General features: G+C 44.1%; 1 protein-coding gene across 2 annotated transcripts in view; it reads right to left on the bottom strand.

The window, feature by feature from the left end:
- Window positions 1-22,608, bottom strand: part of ZNF395 (zinc finger protein 395) — a 51,197-nt gene that overhangs the window by 8,308 nt on the left and 20,281 nt on the right. For both annotated transcript variants that reach the window (XM_060250386.1, XM_060250394.1), the window contains exons 2-9: window positions 20,738-20,984; window positions 18,035-18,336; window positions 15,909-16,021; window positions 10,345-10,580; window positions 9,776-9,876; window positions 6,003-6,273; window positions 4,002-4,094; window positions 2,761-2,873 (exon numbers count right to left, since the gene is read on the bottom strand). In XM_060250386.1, the coding sequence (XP_060106369.1) occupies window positions 2,761-2,873; window positions 4,002-4,094; window positions 6,003-6,273; window positions 9,776-9,876; window positions 10,345-10,580; window positions 15,909-16,021; window positions 18,035-18,336; window positions 20,738-20,974 (1,466 nt within the window). In that variant the 5' untranslated portion in view covers window positions 20,975-20,984. The remainder of the gene's footprint in view (window positions 1-2,760; window positions 2,874-4,001; window positions 4,095-6,002; window positions 6,274-9,775; window positions 9,877-10,344; window positions 10,581-15,908; window positions 16,022-18,034; window positions 18,337-20,737; window positions 20,985-22,608) is intronic.

Genomic DNA, 22,608 nt, shown 5'->3' with positions numbered 1-22,608 from the left:
ATGTCAAGATAGACCACTGATCAGACTGGCCCAAGCACTAATTAATTTTCAGCAGATTTCTAGAAACAGCCCTTTTAAGGTGAAGGGATTGTGGCTCAACTGTAGAGCAGGGGTTCCCAACCTTTCTGAGCCTGTGGGTATCACTGGAATTCTGACAAAGGATAGTGGAGGCAACCACAAAATGGCTGCCACAGGAGACAGAGCCAACCACATAATGACTGCTGTAGGAGGCAAAGTCTTACATAAAGAACAGGTCTAAGTGCAAGAGGAGTAATTTGAAAAATACACTGGGAAAGAAGACTGAAATGGTACAAAAGGGACACAGTGGTGGCAGCTGCCCATTGAAATAATGTTATTTTAATCCATCCAACCAATCAGAACTTCAGTGGCCAATCAGAAGCCCTGCTGGGCAAGTGCCACACATCTAGCCCCACCCACTTTCTAAAAACACTTGGTGGGCACCAAGGATGGTGTCAGCAAGCATCATGTTGAGGACCTTGTTGCAGACTATGTTTTGCATGCAGAAGGTTCTGATTTCAACTCCTGACATCTCCAGTTAAAAGGATCAGGTAAGAGGGGACATGAAAAACCTCCACTGGAGATCCTGAAGAACTAATGTCAGTCTATCCTTGAGAGAGCCAGTTTGGTGTAGTGGTTAAGTGTGAGGACTCTTATCTGGGAGAACTGGGTTTTATTCCCCACTTCTCCACTTACAGCTTGAATGGCCTTGGGTTAGCCATAGCTCTCGCGGGAGTTGTCCTCGAAAGTCTCACCCACCTCACAAGGTGTCGGTTGTGGGGGGTTAAAATACAGGAGATTGTAAGCTGCTCTGAGTCTCTGATTCAGAGAGAAGGGCGGGGTATAAATTTGCAGTTGTCTTATTCTTCTAGATAAAACCAATGGCCTGATCCCGTATAGGATAGGTTTATAAAACATCTATTCAGCCCTGCTACTTGAGAAAAACCTCAGCTTGAGACCCTGGAGAGCTGCTGCCAGTCTGAGAAGACAATACTGACTTTGATGGACCGAGGGTCTGATTCAGTATAAGGCAGCTTCATATGTTCATATGAGATCCTTTTAACTAGAGATGCTACAGACAGAATCGGAGACTTTCTACATGTCAATCATGTGCTCTGCCAGTGAGCTATAGTTCCTCCCCAAAAGTAGAAGAACCCTCTGTTAATCTCACAGCTTGTAATGGGGGCTACCCTTAAGACACCCAAAAAAACAATTAAGCTCACATGTGCCCTGTTCCCTTGGCCTCAGCTCCTCCTGCCCTTGTGAAGCTTACCAAGACTGAAGTCTTCCGCTACGACCAAGTAGTCAGGACATCCAAATGTGGATGCCTTAAGAAGCTAACAGGGCCATCCTAAGCAAAGTTACAACATTCTAAGCACAGTGAGCTTAGAATGATGCAACTCTGCTTAGGTTTGCACAGTAAGATGTGTTTCTTTCCCAGTTTTTGAGATTCCTAGCTAGGAAGTAATCTTAGCTACTGGGAAGGAAACTAACCTCCATTAGACCCAAATTAAGACATCATGTCTAATTGGGAGCTGGTGAAAGACTCCTTTCTTCAGTCTGAGAGTAATGCACAAAGAAAGGAGGGAGCAAAAGGGTCAGCAGCTTTTTTTTACTGGTCACTCTAGCTGTCCCTTTAGTATCAGTTTGATCTGATACTATTTACCTCCAAGCCATGATGAGCTGACTGTCCATTTCCACATGTTAAGTCTCTATTAAAAGAACAAGAGGAGGGAAGCTAAGCAAGGTCAGTACTTCTTCCGGCAGGCCTATAACACCTAACTGATACTTGGATGGAACATCTTTGGATGGAACAAAATGCTCTTATAGACCGCTGGCTTTATTTTATCTTGTTTTATTAACTATGCTTTTATTGTATCTGTAAATGTTTTAAATGGAACTGTATGAATCATTATGTTGTGAGCCGCCCTGAGACACTTTGGTGAGAAGGGCGGGATATAAGTCCATTAAATAAATAAATAAATACTTGGGAGACATAGGCTGGGATCTAGTGGAACATTTACAGAAGAGTGCAACAGCAAGCACTCTCTGCTTCTCACTAGCCTTGAAAGCCCCTTGCTGGGGTCACCAAGAGTCATAAGAACATAAGAGAAGCCATGTTGGATCAGGCCAACGGCCCATCAAGTCCAACACTCTGTGTCACACAGTGGCAAAAAATTTTATATACACACACACACTGTGGCTAATAGCCACTGATGGACCTGTGCTCCATATATTTATCTAAACCCTTCTTGAAGGTGGCTATACTTGTGGCCGCCACCACCTCCTGTGGCAGTGAATTCCACGTTAATCACCCTTTGGGTGAAGAAGTACTTCCTTTTATCCGTTTTAACCTTTCTGCTCAGCAATTTCATCGAATGCCCACGAGTTCTTGTATTGTGAGAAAGGGAGAAAAGTACTTCTTTCTCTACTTTCTCCATCCCATGTCATTGGTTATAGTCAGACAGCACATATATACATAAAGGGACATGGCATTTTTCTGCACACCTGCTGCCAACCCAAAGGAGGGGACATGTGAGCCTAACCATGTTTGTGCACATCACAGACAAACTTAAGTTTTGTTTGGACATTTGAATGCCAACAAAGTGTTTAAAAACACACACACACAAAAAAAAAATCAATGCCATCCCCCCCAGGGCAAGAAAACAAATAGGATTTCTTCAATAATATTATTTGTAGCCCACCAAGGACATCATGGCCAGCCTCTCGGTAGCTTCTTACCTGGTGCCACTGGGTGCCCGAGGAGGAGACGCAACAATCAGGTGGGATTTCAGAATGGGTGGCGGCTGCTGCTGCTGCTGCTGCTCACTGAAACTCAGGGACCGGCTTCGAACCTGCAACCAAGAAGCTTGGGGGGTCAGTTCTTATTGTTTCACCATAATATCTGGTTTACATCCTTAGTGTTGTAAACTGATTCAAAGTTGCTGGGAAGGGGGGGCTGGGGAAATTAGATATAAATGAAGTAATAAGAAACAATTCCAGATCGTTATCAGGACCCCCTTAGAGCCATACTGTATGGGAAATCAGCGTTCTTCAGATCTCCTGACATCTTTTATAAGTTAAAAGCACGTGACGGTGGGCAGGATTTGAAAGGACAGCTACACAGAGGAAGCCAACTGTGTCCACTTGCGGAGAGGGCGGGATATAAGTCGAAATAAATAAATAAATAAATATTCTTTTTGTAGAAATCCCACTCCTATTCTCCAACTAGCATCTTGCAGAGGGGGGAAAAAAGACATATGCTTGGATCCAGTGGAACATTTACATGAGTGGAAGAGTTTCCACCTGTGGACAACAACTATATCACTTCTCCCCTCTTGTTGCATCTCAAAATGCCCCCCTAAACAGCTGTTCCAGGGTAACAGGGGACCCCAAAGAAGAGCATCTGCTTGGTAAGGGAGGGACGGTGGTTCAGTGGTAGAGCACCTGCTTGGTAAGCAGAAGGTCCCAGGTTCAATCCCTGGCATTTCCAAAAAAGGGTCCAGGCAAATAGGTGTGAAAAACCTCAGCTTGAGACCCTGGAGAGCCGCTGCCAGTCTGAGTAGACAATAATGACTTTGATGGACCAAGGGTCTGATTCAGTATAAGGCAGCTTCGTATGTCCATAGTTCCATATGTCCATAGCATTTGGGGTTGCCACATGGGGGAATGTGAGAAAGTGGTCAGCAAAACTTCTTCCCTATACAGAAATACTTCACTGGATCCAAGCATAATATGGGTAATTGCCTTCCTCACCCCACAACTAGAGCAAACAGCAGTTCAGAGGGTGGGTGGGATTCCTATAAAGGAATGGCATTTGTGCACTATAGCCAAAACCAATTAACCAGTAGTTCAGTTCTTTGCAACCAAAACACACAAACCTGCTGCCTTTCACCAGACACATTTCTTAAATGGGTCTCTGCATTGAACTGGAGCTCTGCATCAAGACTCCTGCCCTCATCAACACAAAAAGCCAGACTCACCGGCGAGAGGGTTGGAATGGTGGATGTGGCAGCAGCCCAGCTGATGCTAGTGAATATGTGTGGGGAGACAGGGATCTGAATGGATGGCAAAGCCTGCAAAGAAAACAAAGGCAAATGGTACATTAAGCAGCCAACCGTACCTCCCTATTGCTGCCATCTTGAGAGCTATCCTCAGCAGGTCTATGCAGTATCCTATTCAAGAAGGTTTACTCCCACAACAAAGTGTTCTTAGGATCGCTCTATTTACAAGACATACAGCTCTTTTATTTTTAACACTTCAAGTTCTTTATTTTCACCCAGTTGAAGAGGTTTAGGATGGGAGGCTGTATATATTTAAAGGTGAAAAAGTTTTAACATCTTGTTTCAGATGTAGAGACTAACCAAACCACAGTCTAAGGATTCCGCTTTCGGCATTAAAATATCAAAAGGCAAATGTACTGCCGCTAACATGTGCGCAGAATGTTATGGAAAGAGTCCTAAAAGCATAAGAAAAGCAGTGGATTTGGGACATTTGAGAGGTTCTTATAACTCAAAAAGGCAATGTCCATTTCTGTTATGATGCAGAAAAGCTACCTTTCAGCTAGACAGCCAAACATGGAACATGTTTATTTAAAATACTGATGCCACCTCTCTGCTTTCATGCATGGGGTGATTTATAACAATACAAATAAACAGTTTACATCCAGACACACACTTGCTCAAATATACAACTTACTCAAATAGCAATCAAGCACGAAAAAAATGACAAAGCATCTCATAAAAGTACTAATAATTAGAGAACTAAACTTCTAGAATTAGTAGAAACAATGAAAATTCAGATACCGTAAAACAATCTGGATTCCAATTTGCTAATGCCAACAATTTCCCAAGGAAGAAATAAATCTACTTATTTAAGTGGTGATTAGACAAAAATACCTAGGTCTTAAGTTTCCCATCTGAAGAGTTTCCAAGGAAGGAATATGTTGTAGGGCCCTTAAAAACCGACATCTTACGCATCAGAACATTAACAGCACTTGACTAGAATATGCCGCTCTTCCAATGTATTCTAGTTGGTTTTTGCAGTTATGATTCATCTTTTTCATAAGTATTTCTATTAAATGCTAAATAAGGAACCATTCTTTGAAATAAAGAACAGGTGGCAAGCCTACCTGGCTAGGTGCCAAAAGATGTGTACAGTTAGTACCAAGCAAAAAGAGCAGAAAGGTGTATTATATAACCACAGTGCCATATTTGGAGATGGTCTCATCCCTCACATAGAAAAACGGTTGTTTGTGGAATCATGGCACGTTAATTACTTAGATAACCGTCTTGACATACATGAAGTTGCCTTTGACTGAGTCAGACTCTTGATCTACCAAGGACAGCATTGTCTACTCTGATTGGCAGCAGCTCTCCAGGGACTCACATTTGAAACTTTTGAGGAGTTTCAAAGATTGCTGGTTTCCAAAAATTCCCAATATCCTATTATTCCCACATTGATACAAATGTTATGTTTAAAAGCCAGCAAATTAATAAACCAGAGGCAGAGCAACCATGCAGGTTATAAAGACTTTGGTGTTGTAAAAAAGTAAAGCTTCACATTGTTTTCTAATTAATTACAGAGAGAAGGCCACAGGCATGAGATGATGCAATGACTGTAAAGGCCTAACCAATGGTAGAGTTCATGTGGGCTTTGGAGGTATTATAACAAACACAGAAGACATCATTACACAGACACTGTGGAGTCTTGACAAAAATGCAACTCCTCCCCCCCCCCCCCCACCGCCAACTCCAGCCATGGTGGTAAAATAGAGTGCAAAGAATTATACTATATAAATACAAGTTGATGGGGTGTGAACTGGCGGAGACTGACCAAAAGCAACCCTTTTCCAGATGGGAATAGGGGCAGAGAGGAAAGGACTGAGGTTTCAACCAGAGTTCAAGCACACAGGGGGTCCATGCACGGTCCACCTTCTGCAGACACCCTACCGCCCTCAATAACATGCTACTCTCTGTACCCACCTGGTATGCATGGTCAGCCTGGATATGCCAAAAAGAACTGGGAGCAGACTGGCTGAGGGCACTGCTGGCCAAGGGAGACTCCAAAGGGGTGGCCTGATCTGGAATGAGGGTCTCGGGCTTGGATGGAGCCTGCTGGATGATAACGGGGGTGGAGTCTGAAGAGGGGTTGGCAACAGTCCCTGTGGGCTCAGGTGGTGCCTCCTCCTTCACTTGCATTTCAGTGTAATAGAAGTCTTCTTCCCTCTTCCTCTGGTCAGAGTTGGCCCCATCCCTGCAGCAGATGGAGGAAGAAAGACATGCTTAAGGGATAGAGAAAGTTCAGGCAACAATACTGTCCCTGGGTTAGTTTTCCAAACTTTTGGATATTCAGTACAAAGACATCTCTTTCCTGCATTAAAAGGAGAGGTCCTCTTCACCCAGCACTAAAAAAAAAAAAAATGCACAGGCATTCTCCTTATTGCTACAGGACAACTGGTAGATCAGGGGTCCCCTATCTTTCTGAGCCTGTGGGACAACTTTGAAATTCTGGCACACAGTGCTGTGTGCAACCACAAAATGGCTGCCACCAGAGGCAGGGCCAATGAAAAAAATGATTGCCACAGGAGACAACCATAAAATGTCAGGGAGTGAGGTTCTGTATAACTCTAACTATTCAACATGTCTGACAGAAGCTTTGATTAAACGCTTATAATGTTTAATGTAATTTTATCCATTTGTATAATCAACCCTGAACTATGTTGTTAGCCACCCTGAGCCTGCTCCGGCGGGGAGGGAGGGATACAAATAAAATTTGTTGTTGTTGTTGATTAACAGAAAGCCTTTTTTAAAGGAACAATTTTTTTGGGGGGAAACTGCACAACCAGTCACATCTCCAATGGCCAATCAGAAGCCCTGGTGAGCAAAAGCCCCACCAGACCTTGCCTGCTTTCTAAAAGGTGCCAGCAGGTGCCATGGTGCCCATGGATATAATGTTGGGGATCCCTGCAACAGATCATATGATCTTCAATCACCCATCCTCTCTGGTTCCCAGCCAGTTGGGGCTGAAAGATGGGACTGTGTTTCTTGATTGATATTTCTGAGACATGGCTGCATCAGTGCACTTTGACATGAGCCACAGAAGGGAAGCTAGAAAGAGGGTGAGGCTGTTGCTCATGAGTAAGGCATATGCTTTGCATGTAGAATATGCAAACACATAACACTGCCCCCCGCCAATAAAAAGGTCAGTCCAGTTGCTGTCATGGAAGTGGAAAGTCAGTTTTGTGTGATACAAACATGACTGTGTGTTGGAGAGGATTGGACAGGCAAGGTAGAAAGTGGGAATTTTGCAGCCAGGATAAAGAAATCGCTCAAAAGAGATCTGCGTGTGGGAAGAGTCAGTGGTGCTAAAGAGCCAGGAAACTAACGAAGCATCAAAGAAGAAAAAGGGATATGGAGGAAATCCTGACCCAGGTCCCTAAGACAAAATGGACTGTGCCTTTACAAGTAAAAGGACAACACAGAACATCTGGTTTTTGGCTGCATAGGTATGTCTAATCAGCCAAACCAGTTTTATTCTAGCACCTAAAAGGAAAATAACACATCCTCCCCACCAGAGGGCCCCCCTCTACATCACACCAAAAGCACAGCTTGAAAAAGTAGCTCTGATAACCCAAGCTGTATCCACAACCACACTGGAAAGTAAAACCTTTAAGAACTCATGAATACATAAACCAGATTAAAATGTCAGCACAATAGTAGCCCTTTGCATTCAACAGAAGTGTGTCTAGGCAATGGGTGTAGACAGGGGAGCAGGATCACACCCAGTGGCCCTACATCCCATAGACCAGGGGCGTCAAACTCAATTGTTATGAGGGCCAGATCTGACAAAAATGAGACCTTGTTGGGCCGAGCCACGTTGGGCCGGGCCATGTGTGTACCTATTTAAGATTAGGTAGCAGAGATATAAATTTTATAAAGAACACAAACACAGATATATTTTTAAAAAACTTTTAAACATACTTAAAACATTAGCACTCACTGGTCTTAAAGATGCTTTCTTTGTATTTCTCCCATAGGAACCAGGGCAAAGGAAGCTCTGGCTCTTTCCTTCCTTCCCCAGGGGACTTGGGTGGAGGAGGAGCCTCAGCCAATAGAAGGAAGAGAGGCTTGGCTCAGTAGCTCTGCTGTGCAATTGAGAGAGCCTGGTAAAGCAAGCTCTCCCTCCCCCCCACCCTCCCCAAGAGAAGAGCCTCAGTCAATGGAGAAAATTGAGGCTTTGCTCTGTAGCTCCTGCGCGATTGAGCAAGCTTTACAAAGCAAGCTGTTATGCAGAAGGAAGCAAGATATAGGGAGAAGGAAGCAGATGACAGCTAGTTGCTCAGGGGCCTGATTGGAGCCCTCCAGGGGCCTGTTTTGGCCCCCAAACTGCATGTTTGACACCCCTGCCATAGAGTGTCTTCTAAAGCCCTGGAAAAGCAACATAAGGTTGCACATATGTAGGCTCTATGGTGATGGCAGGCTGCGAGTTAGAAAGGAGGAGAATCGTGGGGGCACTATCTGGCTCCCTTTTATGCACATTGATTGTGCATGCTTGTATCATGTGTGTATAAGGGATGCTGTCAAAGCCATGTCAGGAATGCAGGCAGCTATCCTGGATCTAAGACTAAGTGTCCTGCGGCCTTAGAGTGCCTGAGGTCAGTTACTGAGGTAAAGCTAGTATTTATATCCCAGCTCACAAAATTGTTTTAAGGATAAAATGGAGGACAACCTTGTGATGTAGGTTAGGCTGAAAGAGAAGGAGAGTGGCTGGTGCAAGGTCTCCCTGTAAGCTTCCATGGCAGAATGGGGACTCAATCCTGGATCCTCCCAGATCCAATCACTCTAACCACCAGAAAGAGACCTATTTCCTTGCAAGAAAGCAGAACAGTGAATCCTGGGACCCTCACAAAATATGACCTTCCTTGGAAGGAAAAAGCAAAGTATTTCTCTCTTGTTCATACCTTGAATTTCAAAGGCCTGAACCAAAACCTTTGCGGCCTAGGCTCAAGCTTGGGATCTGGGTGTTATTCGGGCCTATGTTATCTCATTAGATCTCAGAAGTTAAGCATGACCAGCCTTGGTTAGTGCTTGGATGGGAAACTACCAAGGAACACCAGGGTTGCTACGCAGAGGCTGACAATGGCAAACCAACTCTGAACATCTCTTGCCTTGAAAACTCTACAGGGCTACCCTAAGTCAGCTGAGAGTTGATGGCACTTTTCCACCACCATTTTAATGTACTCTATTTTATGTACATATGTATTTTATTTATATTATAAGTCACCTTGAGCTGCATAAGGTTAATAAATGTTTTTAAATAGCTAACTCAAAATGGGGTGGGGGTGAACACACATGATCTAGGACTGGTATTTAGTCTTTGCATATATCAAAACATCTTCATTAAGTTGCATGCTAATTTGCTGTTCATCTATGTAGAGGAATGTGCCTATATATACAAAAGTTGGTTTCCATTTCTATGTGTCCAAAGAAATGTGTGTGCACACGAAACCTCATACCTTGAATAAACTTTTGTTAGTCCTGAAGGAGTCACTGGACTCAAAATCTGTTCTACTGCTTCAGACCAACACGGCTGCCCACCTGGATCAATCTAGAACTGGATTATGGTAAGACTGCCCACTGCCTCAGCCTGGCTGTGATGGGCTGGGTCAAGTCCCACCCTTCTGAATGACAACTTGCAGGAATTTATCCACTGCGGTTTTTGTGACTGCAGCTTAAACTGGAATTGGAGGCCTTACCCCAAGTGCTGAGTCTTCACATGTCTCTTGATCCCGACAATGGAGCGAAGGACTTTGCCACAGCTGGGCCACAGACACTTGTACATCACCTTCACAGAATTCTAGAAGAAACATAGATCAGGGTCAGCATGTGGCCAAGCCCTCAAGTTACCCCAAATATCTATCTATAGGAGCAAGAATTTCCCTTACTCTTAAAGATACTATCCCCATAATATCAGGGAAACATTAATTCCTGCCCACCCACCCCAGCCACCAAAAAAAACTTACATTATTCTGGGGAAAATTCAAATTGGGGCAGCAAGAATTTAACTGCGACTCCTCATTTTGGTAATTAATTGTAAGAATTATTAATTTATTAACCTCTTCGAAAGATCTAGGACTCCTAGACTAGGAGACAAAAGAGAAGTCAACACTCCTATCCCCAGCTCCCATCTCTATTTCCACAGAACTCCTTATTTTTTTTTTAATTAATTGTAAAATTTATTAATCTATTAACCTCTCCAAAAGATCTAGGGGACAAAAGAGAATTCCACGTGCCCCTCTCCCATTTTTGTTTCTACTCTCCACACCTTTCTTTTCCTCGGAGCAGGCTCCTCAAAGACAAAAGGATCCGAGTCCGTCTCAAAGCCGTCATCAGCCCGAGGGGAACTGAAGGCCTCGCTTGCATACTTGGGGCTGGCCTCAGAGTGGGGAGGTGAAGGGGTGGAGATGCCACTGCCACCACTCCAGTGCCCACTGGTGGTGCTGCTGCCACCGTCCGACATATCGCCACTCTCTTTCCACACATCACACGCTGCTTGGGATGCTGAGGCACAGAAAGAGAGATAGTAACAGGCATGAACAACTGCATCACACTAACAGGGTACCAGGGCGGGGTGGGTGGGTGTTAAGCTCCAGCCCACACTCATAGCAATGTGTGCCGTATCTGCCAATTCTTATAACGTTTTTGTGGAGCTACATGAAAACATGTGCACATCACCAGATAAAGTTTCAAAGAGGGGATGAGCTGAACTTCCAAAGGCCATGGGGGTGAAGGTACAGACTGTACAAATCTAATATAATAATAATAATAAATAATGAGTTTTGTAGCTTCCTGCCCACAACTGAAAACCTGCAGATAACATTTAGATTGCAAGCTAACATGTTTGTGCATTTCTTATTTCCATTCAGTGTGCAGAATCCAGGTCATTCGGCCAAGAACTGTGTTTTTGAAAGCACAGGCTAGATGCAATATATGTCAGTTTAAGAGTCTAATGCAAAAATTCTGAACGTTAGGGACAGAAGAAAGCTGAAAAATTAAGATCTTTCTTAAGGTGAACAGAAGAAACCCATGCTCAGAAATTCTGTGTGTTGCCTGGCCCCAGCCAGTTTGTTGATATCCTTAAAAAAAAAAATAGAAGTTATACAAAAAAGTCCTTTCCTATGAAGCTTTCCCTTTTTTTAGCAGCCCTGTGGCACAGCGTGCTAAAGCTGCAGTACTGCAGTCCGAACTCTCTGCTCACGACCTGAGTTCGATCCCAGCAGAAGCTGGGTTCAGGTAGCCGGCTCAGGGTTAACTCAGCCTTCTATCCTTCCGAGGTCGGTAAAATGCGAACCCAGCTTGCTGGGGGGAAAGTGTAGATGACCAGGGAAGGCAATGGCAAACCACCCCATAAAAAGTCTGCCGTGAAAACGACTGGTGCTTGCACAGGGGATTACCATATATTTTTTTTAAATGAAGCTTTTTAGCACCTGCTATATGAGATCCTTTAAATGCAGATGCTGGGGACCAAACCTTCTGTGTGCAAAGGAGATGCTCTACCACTGAGCCAGTCACAGTCTCCACGTGACTGCCTGATCTGCTTCACCTATGCTGGGGTGGTCAAACTGATTTAACATAAGAGCTACATGGAATAAACATCAGATGTTTGAGAGCCACAAGACATGAATGCCAGATGTAGGTAGGTAGGTAGGTAGGTAGGTAGGTAGGTAGGTAGGTAGGTAGGAAGGAAGGAAGGAAGGAAGGAAGGAAGGAAGGAAGGAAGGAAGGAAGGAAGGAAGGAAGGAAGGAAGGAAGGAAAGAAAGAAAGGAAGGAAGGAAGGAAGGAAGGAAGGAAGGAAGGAAGGAAGGAAGGAAGAAAGAAAGAAAGAAAGAAAGAAAGAAAGAAAGAAAGAAAGAAAGAAAGAAAGAAAGAAAGAAAGAAAGAAAGAAAGAAAGAAAGAAAGAAAGAAAGAAAGAAAGAAAGAAAGAAAGAAAGAAAGAAAGAAAGAAAAGAGATGGGGAGAGGTGGAAAGAAGGCAATGTTAATTTTAAATGCATTCTCCACATTGCCAGTTGGCTTGGTTTGGAGAAGTGATTTAAAGAGACTAATGCCTTCTCCAAGCCAGTCAACAGGGCAGTGAGGGCTTTGAGAGCCACACAATATGTGTGAAAGAGGCACATGTAGCTGTCGAGCCACAGTTTGGCCACCCCTGAGCTATGCAATGCCTTTATTTCTACTAAACAAATATGTGCTACCTAAGTACAACACCTTGCATTTTACATCAGATGTATACATCCAAACCAACAAATGAGGGAGTTATTTCTTTTATATCAAACATGGCTTAGTTCACACCATTTTGGTAAACCTGCATCAGACTGCAAGTGAAATGGAATATTCTTCCATGCAACCGCACATGGAGGGACACCAACCATTCATGATAGGCCCAAAGCAGTGGGTAGGCATTCAAAGTTTGCCATGCTGACTTCAAAAGGTCCCAGAAGGAGTCCATTGAGAAGGTTCCCTGCTACCTGCTCCAGGCTGTGCAGACACGAAGCTGAAGCCAGCAAGATCAGCAGGGACAGGCTACCTATGACCACTCATCCCTTCTTGATTTGGGGCTATTGAGGGCTAGCAACACTAAGGGTTAGGCCCAACAGACAGCTAGGACCCTCACTTCTCACAAACCAAATCTACAGGATAATGACACTTAGTGGTATGTTTACTGCAGGAAGGACAGAACCCTGTGGCACTCCACAAGTGAGATGCCAAACTGGCATTCTCAGTGACAAGTCTCTGAAGCTGCAGTAGACATCAGATGATTGAAACCACCAACGCTACCTTCTTTTTTGGGAGAAATGCCAGGTATAAATATTTTCAGTAAATGAAATACTGTTCCCTTCTCATCAACTCTATTTTCCAACTGCTCCAGCAAGATAAGACTGGCCAACTGTGTCAAAGGCCATAGATAAATCGAGCAGGACCAAAAGGTATGCATTACCCATGGCCAGTTGTAACCGGAGAACCTCCACCAGAATAACCAATGTTGCCTCAGTCCCAACACCAGGCCTGAGACCAGAACAAAACAGGCCAAAAGCAAGCTCCTCTAAGTTCAACTTATGTTAGAACTCCAAGTACACCTGAAGCTTCTAAACGTACAACAGGTAAATGTAGCTTAAAGCTGCATGCCAGCTTTCATTTCCCATTCCCTCCGCTTTAAACTTCACTCTCAGTTTACCAGTTCAGACATGACAGCTGAGAGACTGAGCTGTGATCTGGGAGGCTGCCAGTTCAAATGTCATCTCAGCCCCAAATACTCTCAGTGATTTCAGGCAAGTTGCTCTCTTTCTCTCTCTCTATGTCTCTGCAATAGGACAATTATAATACTGGACTACCTCAGAAGGCTGTTGCAAGGATTACTGCAAGGATTTGACGTGCTACAAATACTGAAACAGCTGTACAAACATACTAGGCGCTATTATTGTGCCAAATCTTACTCAGCAAAACTATGGTCTGCAAACCCACTTCATATCACGGTTTCCAATTTGGGATTTTTCAGCCAATCATGGTCAGCTCAGACAGCATGCCAAGCCAGAGTTATGCTTCCTTAGTCTCACTAGGGGAGACACGATAGAAACTGGCATCTTTTTTCATCAAATTAATTGGTATAATTAAAGTATGCAGCTGGAAACAAGAGAGCAAAATGTGTCCCCCACCCCATTTCCATTGTGTTTTCCCGTCCATCACTGACAACACAGCCTGCAGCTGATCCACAGGCCTGGCTGCCACATTCAGCTGCAAGACTCTTTCATTTCCCACGGTGGCAGGATGCTATTTTTATGCTCTCAGATCCAAGGCAACTCTCCGGAGAAACGGGAAGCGCCTCTAAATAAAGGCACCGGCTCCTTGGTGCTCCCGTGCCCGCCACTCCCGTAATAGGTCTGAGCAACTGACTGGAAAGCAGCGGTGGGTCAGGTTTCTTGTCCCGTGTCTCTCGCTCTCTCTGGGAATGCAGACGGCATCCCTCATTCAGTCAGCTGCCTTTCTAGGCAGCTAGCTGTCTGGCAGCTGCAGAGGAGACAGAATGGATTGCCACGAACAGCAACCTTAAGGGATTTGACTCACAAGTTCCTCACAGATTACAGGGGTGGGTTTTCCCCTCTAAGGAAAGCGTTCTTCCTTCCACGCTTGCAGTTGCTCTCCTACCTTGCTTGAAATTAGGCCAGAATGAGACATTCCAAGGCATAGAGTCCCTAACCCTGAGTCCACCTCCTATAGCTAATATAGGGGTCATTTTCAGAGAGGAATCAGAAGCCCAAGGAAGGCAGGAAGCAAAGTCTTTGCCCCATCTGACAATTCCTTACTCCCTACTGGCCATTTTTCTCATTCCCCCTCCCCTCCCAAAAAAATGGTTCTGAGATGAGAAGTAAGTCTGGTGGTACTTGGGGATGAAGGCCCAAAGAGAGGAATTGTGAGGGAAGGTTTAAGCACCTTGCAAAGAACTCCCCCCCCCACACTTGCATTGCCATGATGACCTAACATGTCCACATTCACCAGCATTGCACATCACTCTATCCAAACTGTCTCTCAGCTCATTGGCTGACGGCCAGAATGGGATACTAGACAGTGTCAGATTAGAACCAGAAAGCATAGGTTCATATTCTCCATTGAGTAGTGAAGCTTACTGGGAAACCACACTCCCTATTTTTTGTTCTAAGCTCCCTCAACAGGGTTGTTGTAAGGTTATAAAAGGAAGAGCCATACATACTTCCCTGGGAGGAAGGGCAGAACAGACAGATACATGAGGCAAGCTTGGGGTGGAGAAGAGGAAGAAGTCATACAGAGCCAGACAATCTGTGGCTAGAGATGGAAAACCTGGATAGCATCACCTCTTCCTGCTAAGCAACATGGGTCACAAATGCTCTAGGTAAGACTTCTCATGAACAAGCCCTGCTGAAATCTGGCACAACTCCTATTCATATCAGTGGGGCTTGCACAGGAGAGCTTCCCGAACGTCCATCCTTTAATGACAGACCTTTAATGACATAACATACACATTTAGACATATACAGAGTGCTTCCCCAATGTATTGTGTCCTGTGGGTGAGAGCCACCTGCCTCCTGGTCTGCTGCTTTTATTGACACCCAAAACTGTCCCCAAGGCAACTGCCTCAATTTGCCTCACAGCAAAAGAGGAGGGGGAGGCTAGGGGAGTGGGACAAGGAACCTGGAGGTCAGAAGCCTAGGTAGTTTAAGAAACAGGAGTAGACACTGGCTGGGAAAAGTGGAAGAAAGGGGCTGAGAGGAAATATAGCAGGGCTTGAAATGTAACAGGCCAAGGATGGGACACCTGTTCTTCAGCTGCAAAAGCAAACAGAGGCTTGCAATATGAGCTCTGACTGGCTGGCAGTATGCAGCCTCTGTATTGGTAAAGCCTGGTATAAATACTAGAGGCGTCTGACTTTCTTCTGCCCTTACCTCAGGGCAATAGAATGAAAGAAGCATCCTGGGAAGCTCCTGTTTATTGCAATGGGCTAATATAGGAAGTATTTGGGGTGGATTGTACTACAGATCTACTGCAATCATTAACACTCCCAAATGCAAGGATTCATTGTTAAAAAAAACAGGCAGTATCTACTGCTCACTGCATTTTTGGCTCCAGCAGTGTGCAAATTGTCCACGGGAAGGAAGGAAGTCAACAGGCAAGAGGGCTCTGGACTACCAAATCCAGGAACAACATCGAGGGAGCAGAGAGGGATTGAAATTTCCCAAATCAGTTTGAGTTAAGCGGCCAAGGTATTTTGCTGACATCTCTAGAATTTATGTCACTGCACTGTTCGTTGTGCATGCAGAAATAGGCTTTCCCTAGCTGAACAGCTGCTGCAGCACACTCACCAGGGATGCTGGTGTCGCTGTTAGGGGGGCTCTGGACAACTGGACTGCAGGATAAGCTGGTCAAGACCATTGCGGCCATCATCTCATCCATGTCCACTGCAGAATCCGATTTCCTGCAATGGGAGGAAGAAAAACAGTAAGCTCCCTAGAACAAGAGACCAATGTCTTCTGGTGGATACAGCACTGGGCTTGGGAAAGCTGATTTCAAGTCCCTCCACAGCATCCTGTGAAGCTCCTGTTTATTGCAATGGGCTCTTATAGGAAGTATTTCAGGTGGATTGTATTACAGATCTACTGGAACCATTAACACTCCCCAGTGCAGGAATTCATTGTTAAAAAAACAGTCTTCCAATAAAGCATCTTGATTTTTAAAAATTCTTTTGCTTTTAGCACACATTTAGGAATAAGCTTTAAGGGACAGCTCTAAAATCAGCAAGGTCAAATCAAGTCCAGGACCCTTTTTAAATACAGGCAGAAAAATGTACACAGCTTGGATTTTTGTACTAAGACAGCAGTGTTGCCTTAAGCAGAGTTGGACTTGTCTAATCCCACTGAAGTCAGTGGATTTAGAAGGGAATAACTCCATTTAGGATGGCACTGTAGGAGTTCCATTCTCTTGCTTCTCCAGGAGGGCTAAGAAAGATCTATAAAACATGCTTTTAGCATAATGAATTATTCAAGCAGTTAGTCCAAACAGCCCCCAAGAGCAGGTCTTTGGAACACTGAGTACCTGGAAATCAGTCGACAGCATGTATGGTTTTTTCACTGCCAATTTTAAATATAAAGCATTAGTTGGGTCAGAGAGTTAAGAGATTTCTTGGGAGATTCCAGGTTTGTACACCAGAATTAAGTAATAGGCCTTAACCAAGGACATTCTAAGTAAATCTGCATATACTCTGGGGAGAAAAAAAGAAAACAGACAAGCAGAAATTTCACATCAAAGTAACAATCTGACCTGTAAAAACTGAGCAGTGTTGTTGTTTTTTTAAACTGTGTTAAGAAACCCTGAGATTCCTCAAAAACCTATCAGGGATTCCAATGGAAAAAAAAAATTAGTAGTACTAGATGAGCATCCCTACAAAGATGTTTGGTCTTCCCCCAGCAACCCAAAGGCAGAGAAGACTATTGGGTCTCTTACAGGTTTTGGAAGAGAAGCAGTTTTTCATTGATTGTACATTGCATTGAGTTGGATGGTTCTTACCAAAAAAGCAGTTAACAAACTTTATAAAAGTCTGTGGTCTTTGGATGGAACCTTCCTGCAGCAACCTGAGGGAGGGCCTTTCCTATCACTGCCCCCTGTGGAACTCACTCCCTTGGTAGACTAGGTTGGCCACCAGGCCTTTCAAAGCAAGCCAAATATATTTTTATTCCAGAGGGTCTTTGAACAACTTTGTGAAAGGGCTGATCACTCTTCTTGTTCAAGTCTCATTTGCTTGTTATTTTCATCATATTTCTTTCTTTCTTTTTTATTAAATGAGGCTTTCCTCCCCTCTCCAGCTTCTTCGGTCAGCCCTCAGCAATCCTGTTGGGTCCACCCTGCCGAATCTCCCAAGGCCTCAGAAATAGGCTAAAAAGGGTGGGTTTGCTTCACACAATTCCTTCTGTCCAAGGACATCAGCTCTTCTCTGGCCCACAGCTGTGCCCTTCCTTCCTGGCCTCTTACAGGAGCCCTCTTTAAAGAATCCATCTAGCCCTGCCTGCCAGTCCCCACCTGGCCAGCCACACCTGGCCTATTCCTGGGGAGTGGTGATTGCTCTCTCCTCTCCCTTCCCTCCTGCAAGGCTGCCAATCTTCTCTCCTCCTCCAGCCCCTCTCTAATTGGCTGTGCCATGGGCTGGCTGGGATAGGCCAGCAAGCAATGAGCTAGGCCTGACCCTTGATTCATAGACTCTGAAAGTAAATTTAAAAGCATGCACATTAGATAGGCATTATTTATTCAGTATAAGGAAATTATGTTTTCCTAATGTTTTTCCTCTTCTTATTAAGCAGGTAATATGAAGTCTTCTCTCAAAAATAATATAGCTGTGCTGCTTCAGAAAGAAAGACTGCAAAGATTCTCTAAATCCAGTAATTCTGCTGGCCCAACAAAAGAAGACCATAATGATGACAGACCACCCCAGACACACCTTTTTGGTACATCAATATTCCTAGAAACCAGTCTTGGAGCAGATGCTGTGGCAACAGGTGCTGTGGTCGGACACTGTTCCATCGCCACAGGGACAGTGCTGTAGCCCACTGTTGTGGGAGTTCCATGGTCCATCTCAAAAGTTGGGAGAGCCGGTATCTGGAGCTCAGCTAGCCTCACTTCCTGGGCTTTCCTGCAGATGTGAATCCCCTGCTCCAGGAGCAACACCTTCACTTCATTACTTTTGGGGTCATGGTGGTCCACCAGACCAGCATTTTCTTGCCCATTGTAGAAGACATAAACCTACAAAGGGAAAACTTTCTATCAGTTAAAGGTAATAATTTATCCTCCAACACAGGTGTTATTTTGCATTTTCTCAGTACATCCACTTTCCTCTTTTGTACAATGTCCCTTCTGGAAAAGAATTCTGCTCGTTCCTGGAAGACAGATCTAACCATAGTCATGACCTCTAACAGTTGGATGCAGTCTCCATGTTCAAAGACAGTATTCCCTCTGACGGCTACCAAAAAAAAGGGAGAGGAGTAGCTGATACCCCGCTTTCCAAAACCAACATCTGACTAATCATTAGAGGCAAAAATATTGGACAAGATGGACTGTTAGTCTGATCCAACCAGACATTCTTGGGATTTTTATCTGACATGTTATCACAGGTAAAGGAAGATTTTTTAAAAAAATTCAAAATAAATTTTGAATTAAATAAATGGGGATGTTACAGGGAGCTATAGACATTTCATACCTATGATTGTTATGCCTAACAAGGTATACATGTATTTAGACTCAAATTGTCTAGCTCAAGTAGCAACAGGTACTGTAAGAAGCATGTGGCTTTCAGTTTGTTTTCACACTATCTTCAAACCATATTCAGATTAGGCTTCAAAGATTATACTTTTCCTTATCGAACATGCTTATAATTGTGCAAATGAAAAGAGTGCATTTGGCAAGGATGGAATGCCTTCTTCTTACAGCAAAACCATTCCCCACCCCCTACTACTCTGTGGAGAGGCTCCCCACGGGTCTTCCCCTGGACCCCCTCCAATATGACCTAACTGGAGATAGCTATTGCCTAACTTCCCAAAGTCTATTTTTATGAATGTAATTATATCTATGCTGAGATGCGCACACTTGTGAAAGCTATTCTTGGGGCCTATTTATAGGGGAACTCCAATTACCATGTGGAAAGATCAAGGATGCAGCAACAACCAGTTCTGTGATAAAGAGGTACAGAAAATGGCCAGCCCAGCACAATTCGGAGATCTCTCTGCCGAAGTCCAGAATGCTTCACACAAAACAGAATCACAAGAGATCTCCTCACAAAATCCATCCTTTTTTTGTGAGTGCTCATAACAAACTGAAAAAGGCTACCCATGCTCAAGTTAATTTTTGCCTTAAGTGTCTCCCTCTTTTCTTATCTTGCATAAGATGAATAAAACTCTTATGAAAATGGGAAATGAGGCTGTGAGGGGAGTTGAAAGGCTGCCAAAAGCTAAAACCAGGCCCATTTCACCATGGCACCTGCATAGGGTAGCCAGGCCTGGTTTGGGAAATACCAGGAGATTTTAGGGGTGAAGCCTGAAGAGGGCAAAGTTTGGGGAGGGATTTCAATGGGGTATAATGCCATAAAATCCATCTTCCAAGATGGTCATTTTCTCCAGGTGAACTGATCTCTCTTGCCTGGAGTTCTATTGTAAGCCCAGCCACCATCTAAGACCAATATGCTGGCAAACAGAACAGAAACCAGTGGGTGGCCAGTGGATCAAGTACTGGGACTTGAACTGGAAAAACCCAGGTTGAAATCCTCCCAGAGTGACCTTAAACCAGCCACTTTCTTCATACCCAGCCTACTTCATATGGTTGACAAGATGATAAAGTGTGGAAAGCCCCATGAATACTACTCACTGGAAGGGTAGACTACAAAGTGGGGATGAAATGGGGGGTGGTCTTACACCTGCCAAAATGCACCCACCCACTTCCATCAGCAAATACACCCATGGGATTTCTGCTGACCATGCAGTGGAGATTAAAGAGACATAATTCTGTTTGTTTTAATCAGAAAACCTGTCCCTATCTCTGACTTTCCATTGGAAGTTTTGACTTTTTGTTATTTGGTTTTCTTGCAGATGTATCCAATGAGCCCCTACTGGCCTTGCTGAATCCAGTACTTCCAACATCAAAATTGGTATTGGCATTGTCTGAAAAGAGGCCTCTCATCTAAACCAAACACTGCAGATATTAAAAAGTTGGGGGATCATTTTATTTTGGCCAGGCTTTCAGGACATAGCTCTGTTTTGTACAATTTGCAATGATTTTATTCAGTGTTTCCTTCAGTGTAGGTATGATTACTTCTGAGCGGACTGTTTTTGTAGACAGTCAGCTGCAGCTAAAGCCAAAGAAGCCAAAGGTGTCTTGTCATAAAATCCAGCGATACAGGCTCTTGCAGTCTATTCCTTCCTGACACCACGTAATTTCAACATGAAACATAACATCTCCAGAAACATAGAGAATAAACTACAAATGTGGAATGCTAATCTTGCTTAACCTGCACTTCTTTCCTACTGTGTTATGTGCCCCAGTTTACAGCAACAGATAGAAGCACAAAAGAACCAACAACAGAATTTTGAATCCCTTATTCAGTGTAAGGTCACCAAGACTACAATACATCCATAAGCAGAAACCACTTTGATACCTGTTGTCCTGGTTGCAGTGCCAGCCAGTGTTGGTTCTGACTGGTGGACTCTTCAGCCTGATCCTTTGAGTGGCTATCTTCATAGGAAGCAAGGGGCGAAGATGTTTCACTAAGCTCTGGTTGCAAAGATGAAACTTGTGTTGTCACAAGAACCCCATCCCCTAGCAAAGGGGGAGCGGAAATGCGGGCACCCAGCAGGGATCGCTTCCCCAGCCGTCTGGACAGCACACTCGCCATCTTGGACACACTGCCAACAACAAAGATAAGGAGATAATGATATTAGCTCATGGAAGATGGAATGCATACACCATATAAACAACCATGTCTCAGAGAACCGCCTTCTTTCTCAAAGCAAGCGTCAGCCCTTCCTAAAGAAGTCTAGGCAGATGCCAGCTAGGTAAAAAGGCTTCATAAATTCATCATACAAGTTTTGAGGTGTGTACTGATAGGACCTAAACATGCATGACCTACAGCAGAAGTCCTGTGTGCTGCCCATCAGTACTATGGTGCCCACCAACAACTTCTGGTGTTAGTCAAGATTTTTTAGCAAAACTTCTGGAGCTTCTGACTGGCCTATGGAGATCAGATTGGCTGTGCAGGTTCTTTAAAAGTTGCTTCAGCAACAGATACCACCACAGTACAAGGATCTTCACTGTGTTACTACATTTATATGCAAGAAAATATTTTAAAATAATATGTTAATTTTGAAAGACATTCTGTTAAACAGAGCTTCTGCCTAAAAATGTTGAAGAGTTACTATTAGAGTTAAACATGACCTCAACTCCCTGACATTTTCTGGTTGGCTCAGCCTCCTGTGGCTGCCATTTTGTAGTCAGCTGCACCTACTCAGGCAGCCATTTTGTACTTGCACCCACCAACCTGTATCAGAATTCTAAAGGTGCCTGCAGGCTCAGCAAAATTAGGGACCCTTGATCTATGCTACAGTGTCTGTGTCTTCCACCTAGTACTTGTCAAGATTAGCCAGAACATGAAGTAGGAGTTTCCACATTGGTATTCTGGTGCCTTTACAGTGAGCCACTCAAATCTACAGAGAGGCAAAGAAAGGGGGCAGTATTGTCTGTCCAAACTGCTGCTGCTTTTCCTAGCTTGCCAGCATCCCCTCTTCCTGCTGTTCATTCTAGCCCCCTCAGCTCAAATTTTGGACTGCAACTGATTCCATTACTGGATTAACCCTAATGGGGATCTACAGCAGTGCTCCAACTCCTAACTCCATCCTCCATCCTACTGAGACACTTTCACTATGTGATCTCACTACAGCCCTATGCTCACAGTTGAATTCCATTTTCTCTCTCCTCTGGCTCACACTTACTCTTCTGTCTTTGAGATTTTAATTTCAATGGCTATGATCCCTCCCCTTTTCTCAAATCAGATTAATCCTCCTCAGGCCATGTTGTTGTTTTTTAAAGTGAGCCTAAAAATGCCTTTCCTTGCAGACAACAGTTGTTATAAAATCCAGTATGTTGATTTTTGTTCCATTCAAAGGTAAGGGAAAGGCAAACAATGTGACTTGCAAAAATATTCAACAACTGCAATCCACACACACACACTCACTCAGGATCCCACTGTGTTTGCCAACCTCCTGGTGGGGCCTGGAAATCTCCTGGAATTGTAACTGTTCTCCAGACTGCAGAGATCAGTTTCCCCTGAAAAAAACCAGCTGTATATGGCGGGTAGACTCTACAGAATTACAGCATGGTGAGGTCCCTCCCCTTGCCAATCTCCAGTCTCCCCAGTAGGGTTGCCAGGTTCAATTCAAGAAATATCTGGGGACCAGGAGGAAGGTTGTGACAGGCATAATTGAACTCCAAAGGGAGTTCTGGTCATCATGTTTAAAGAGACCACAAACCCTT

This window comes from Heteronotia binoei, chromosome 1, assembly GCF_032191835.1.
Source record: "Heteronotia binoei isolate CCM8104 ecotype False Entrance Well chromosome 1, APGP_CSIRO_Hbin_v1, whole genome shotgun sequence".
Lineage (NCBI taxonomy): Eukaryota > Metazoa > Chordata > Lepidosauria > Squamata > Gekkonidae > Heteronotia > Heteronotia binoei.
The sequence above is the reverse complement of the archived record's forward strand: the minus strand, read 5'-3'. Positions and strand labels throughout refer to the sequence as shown.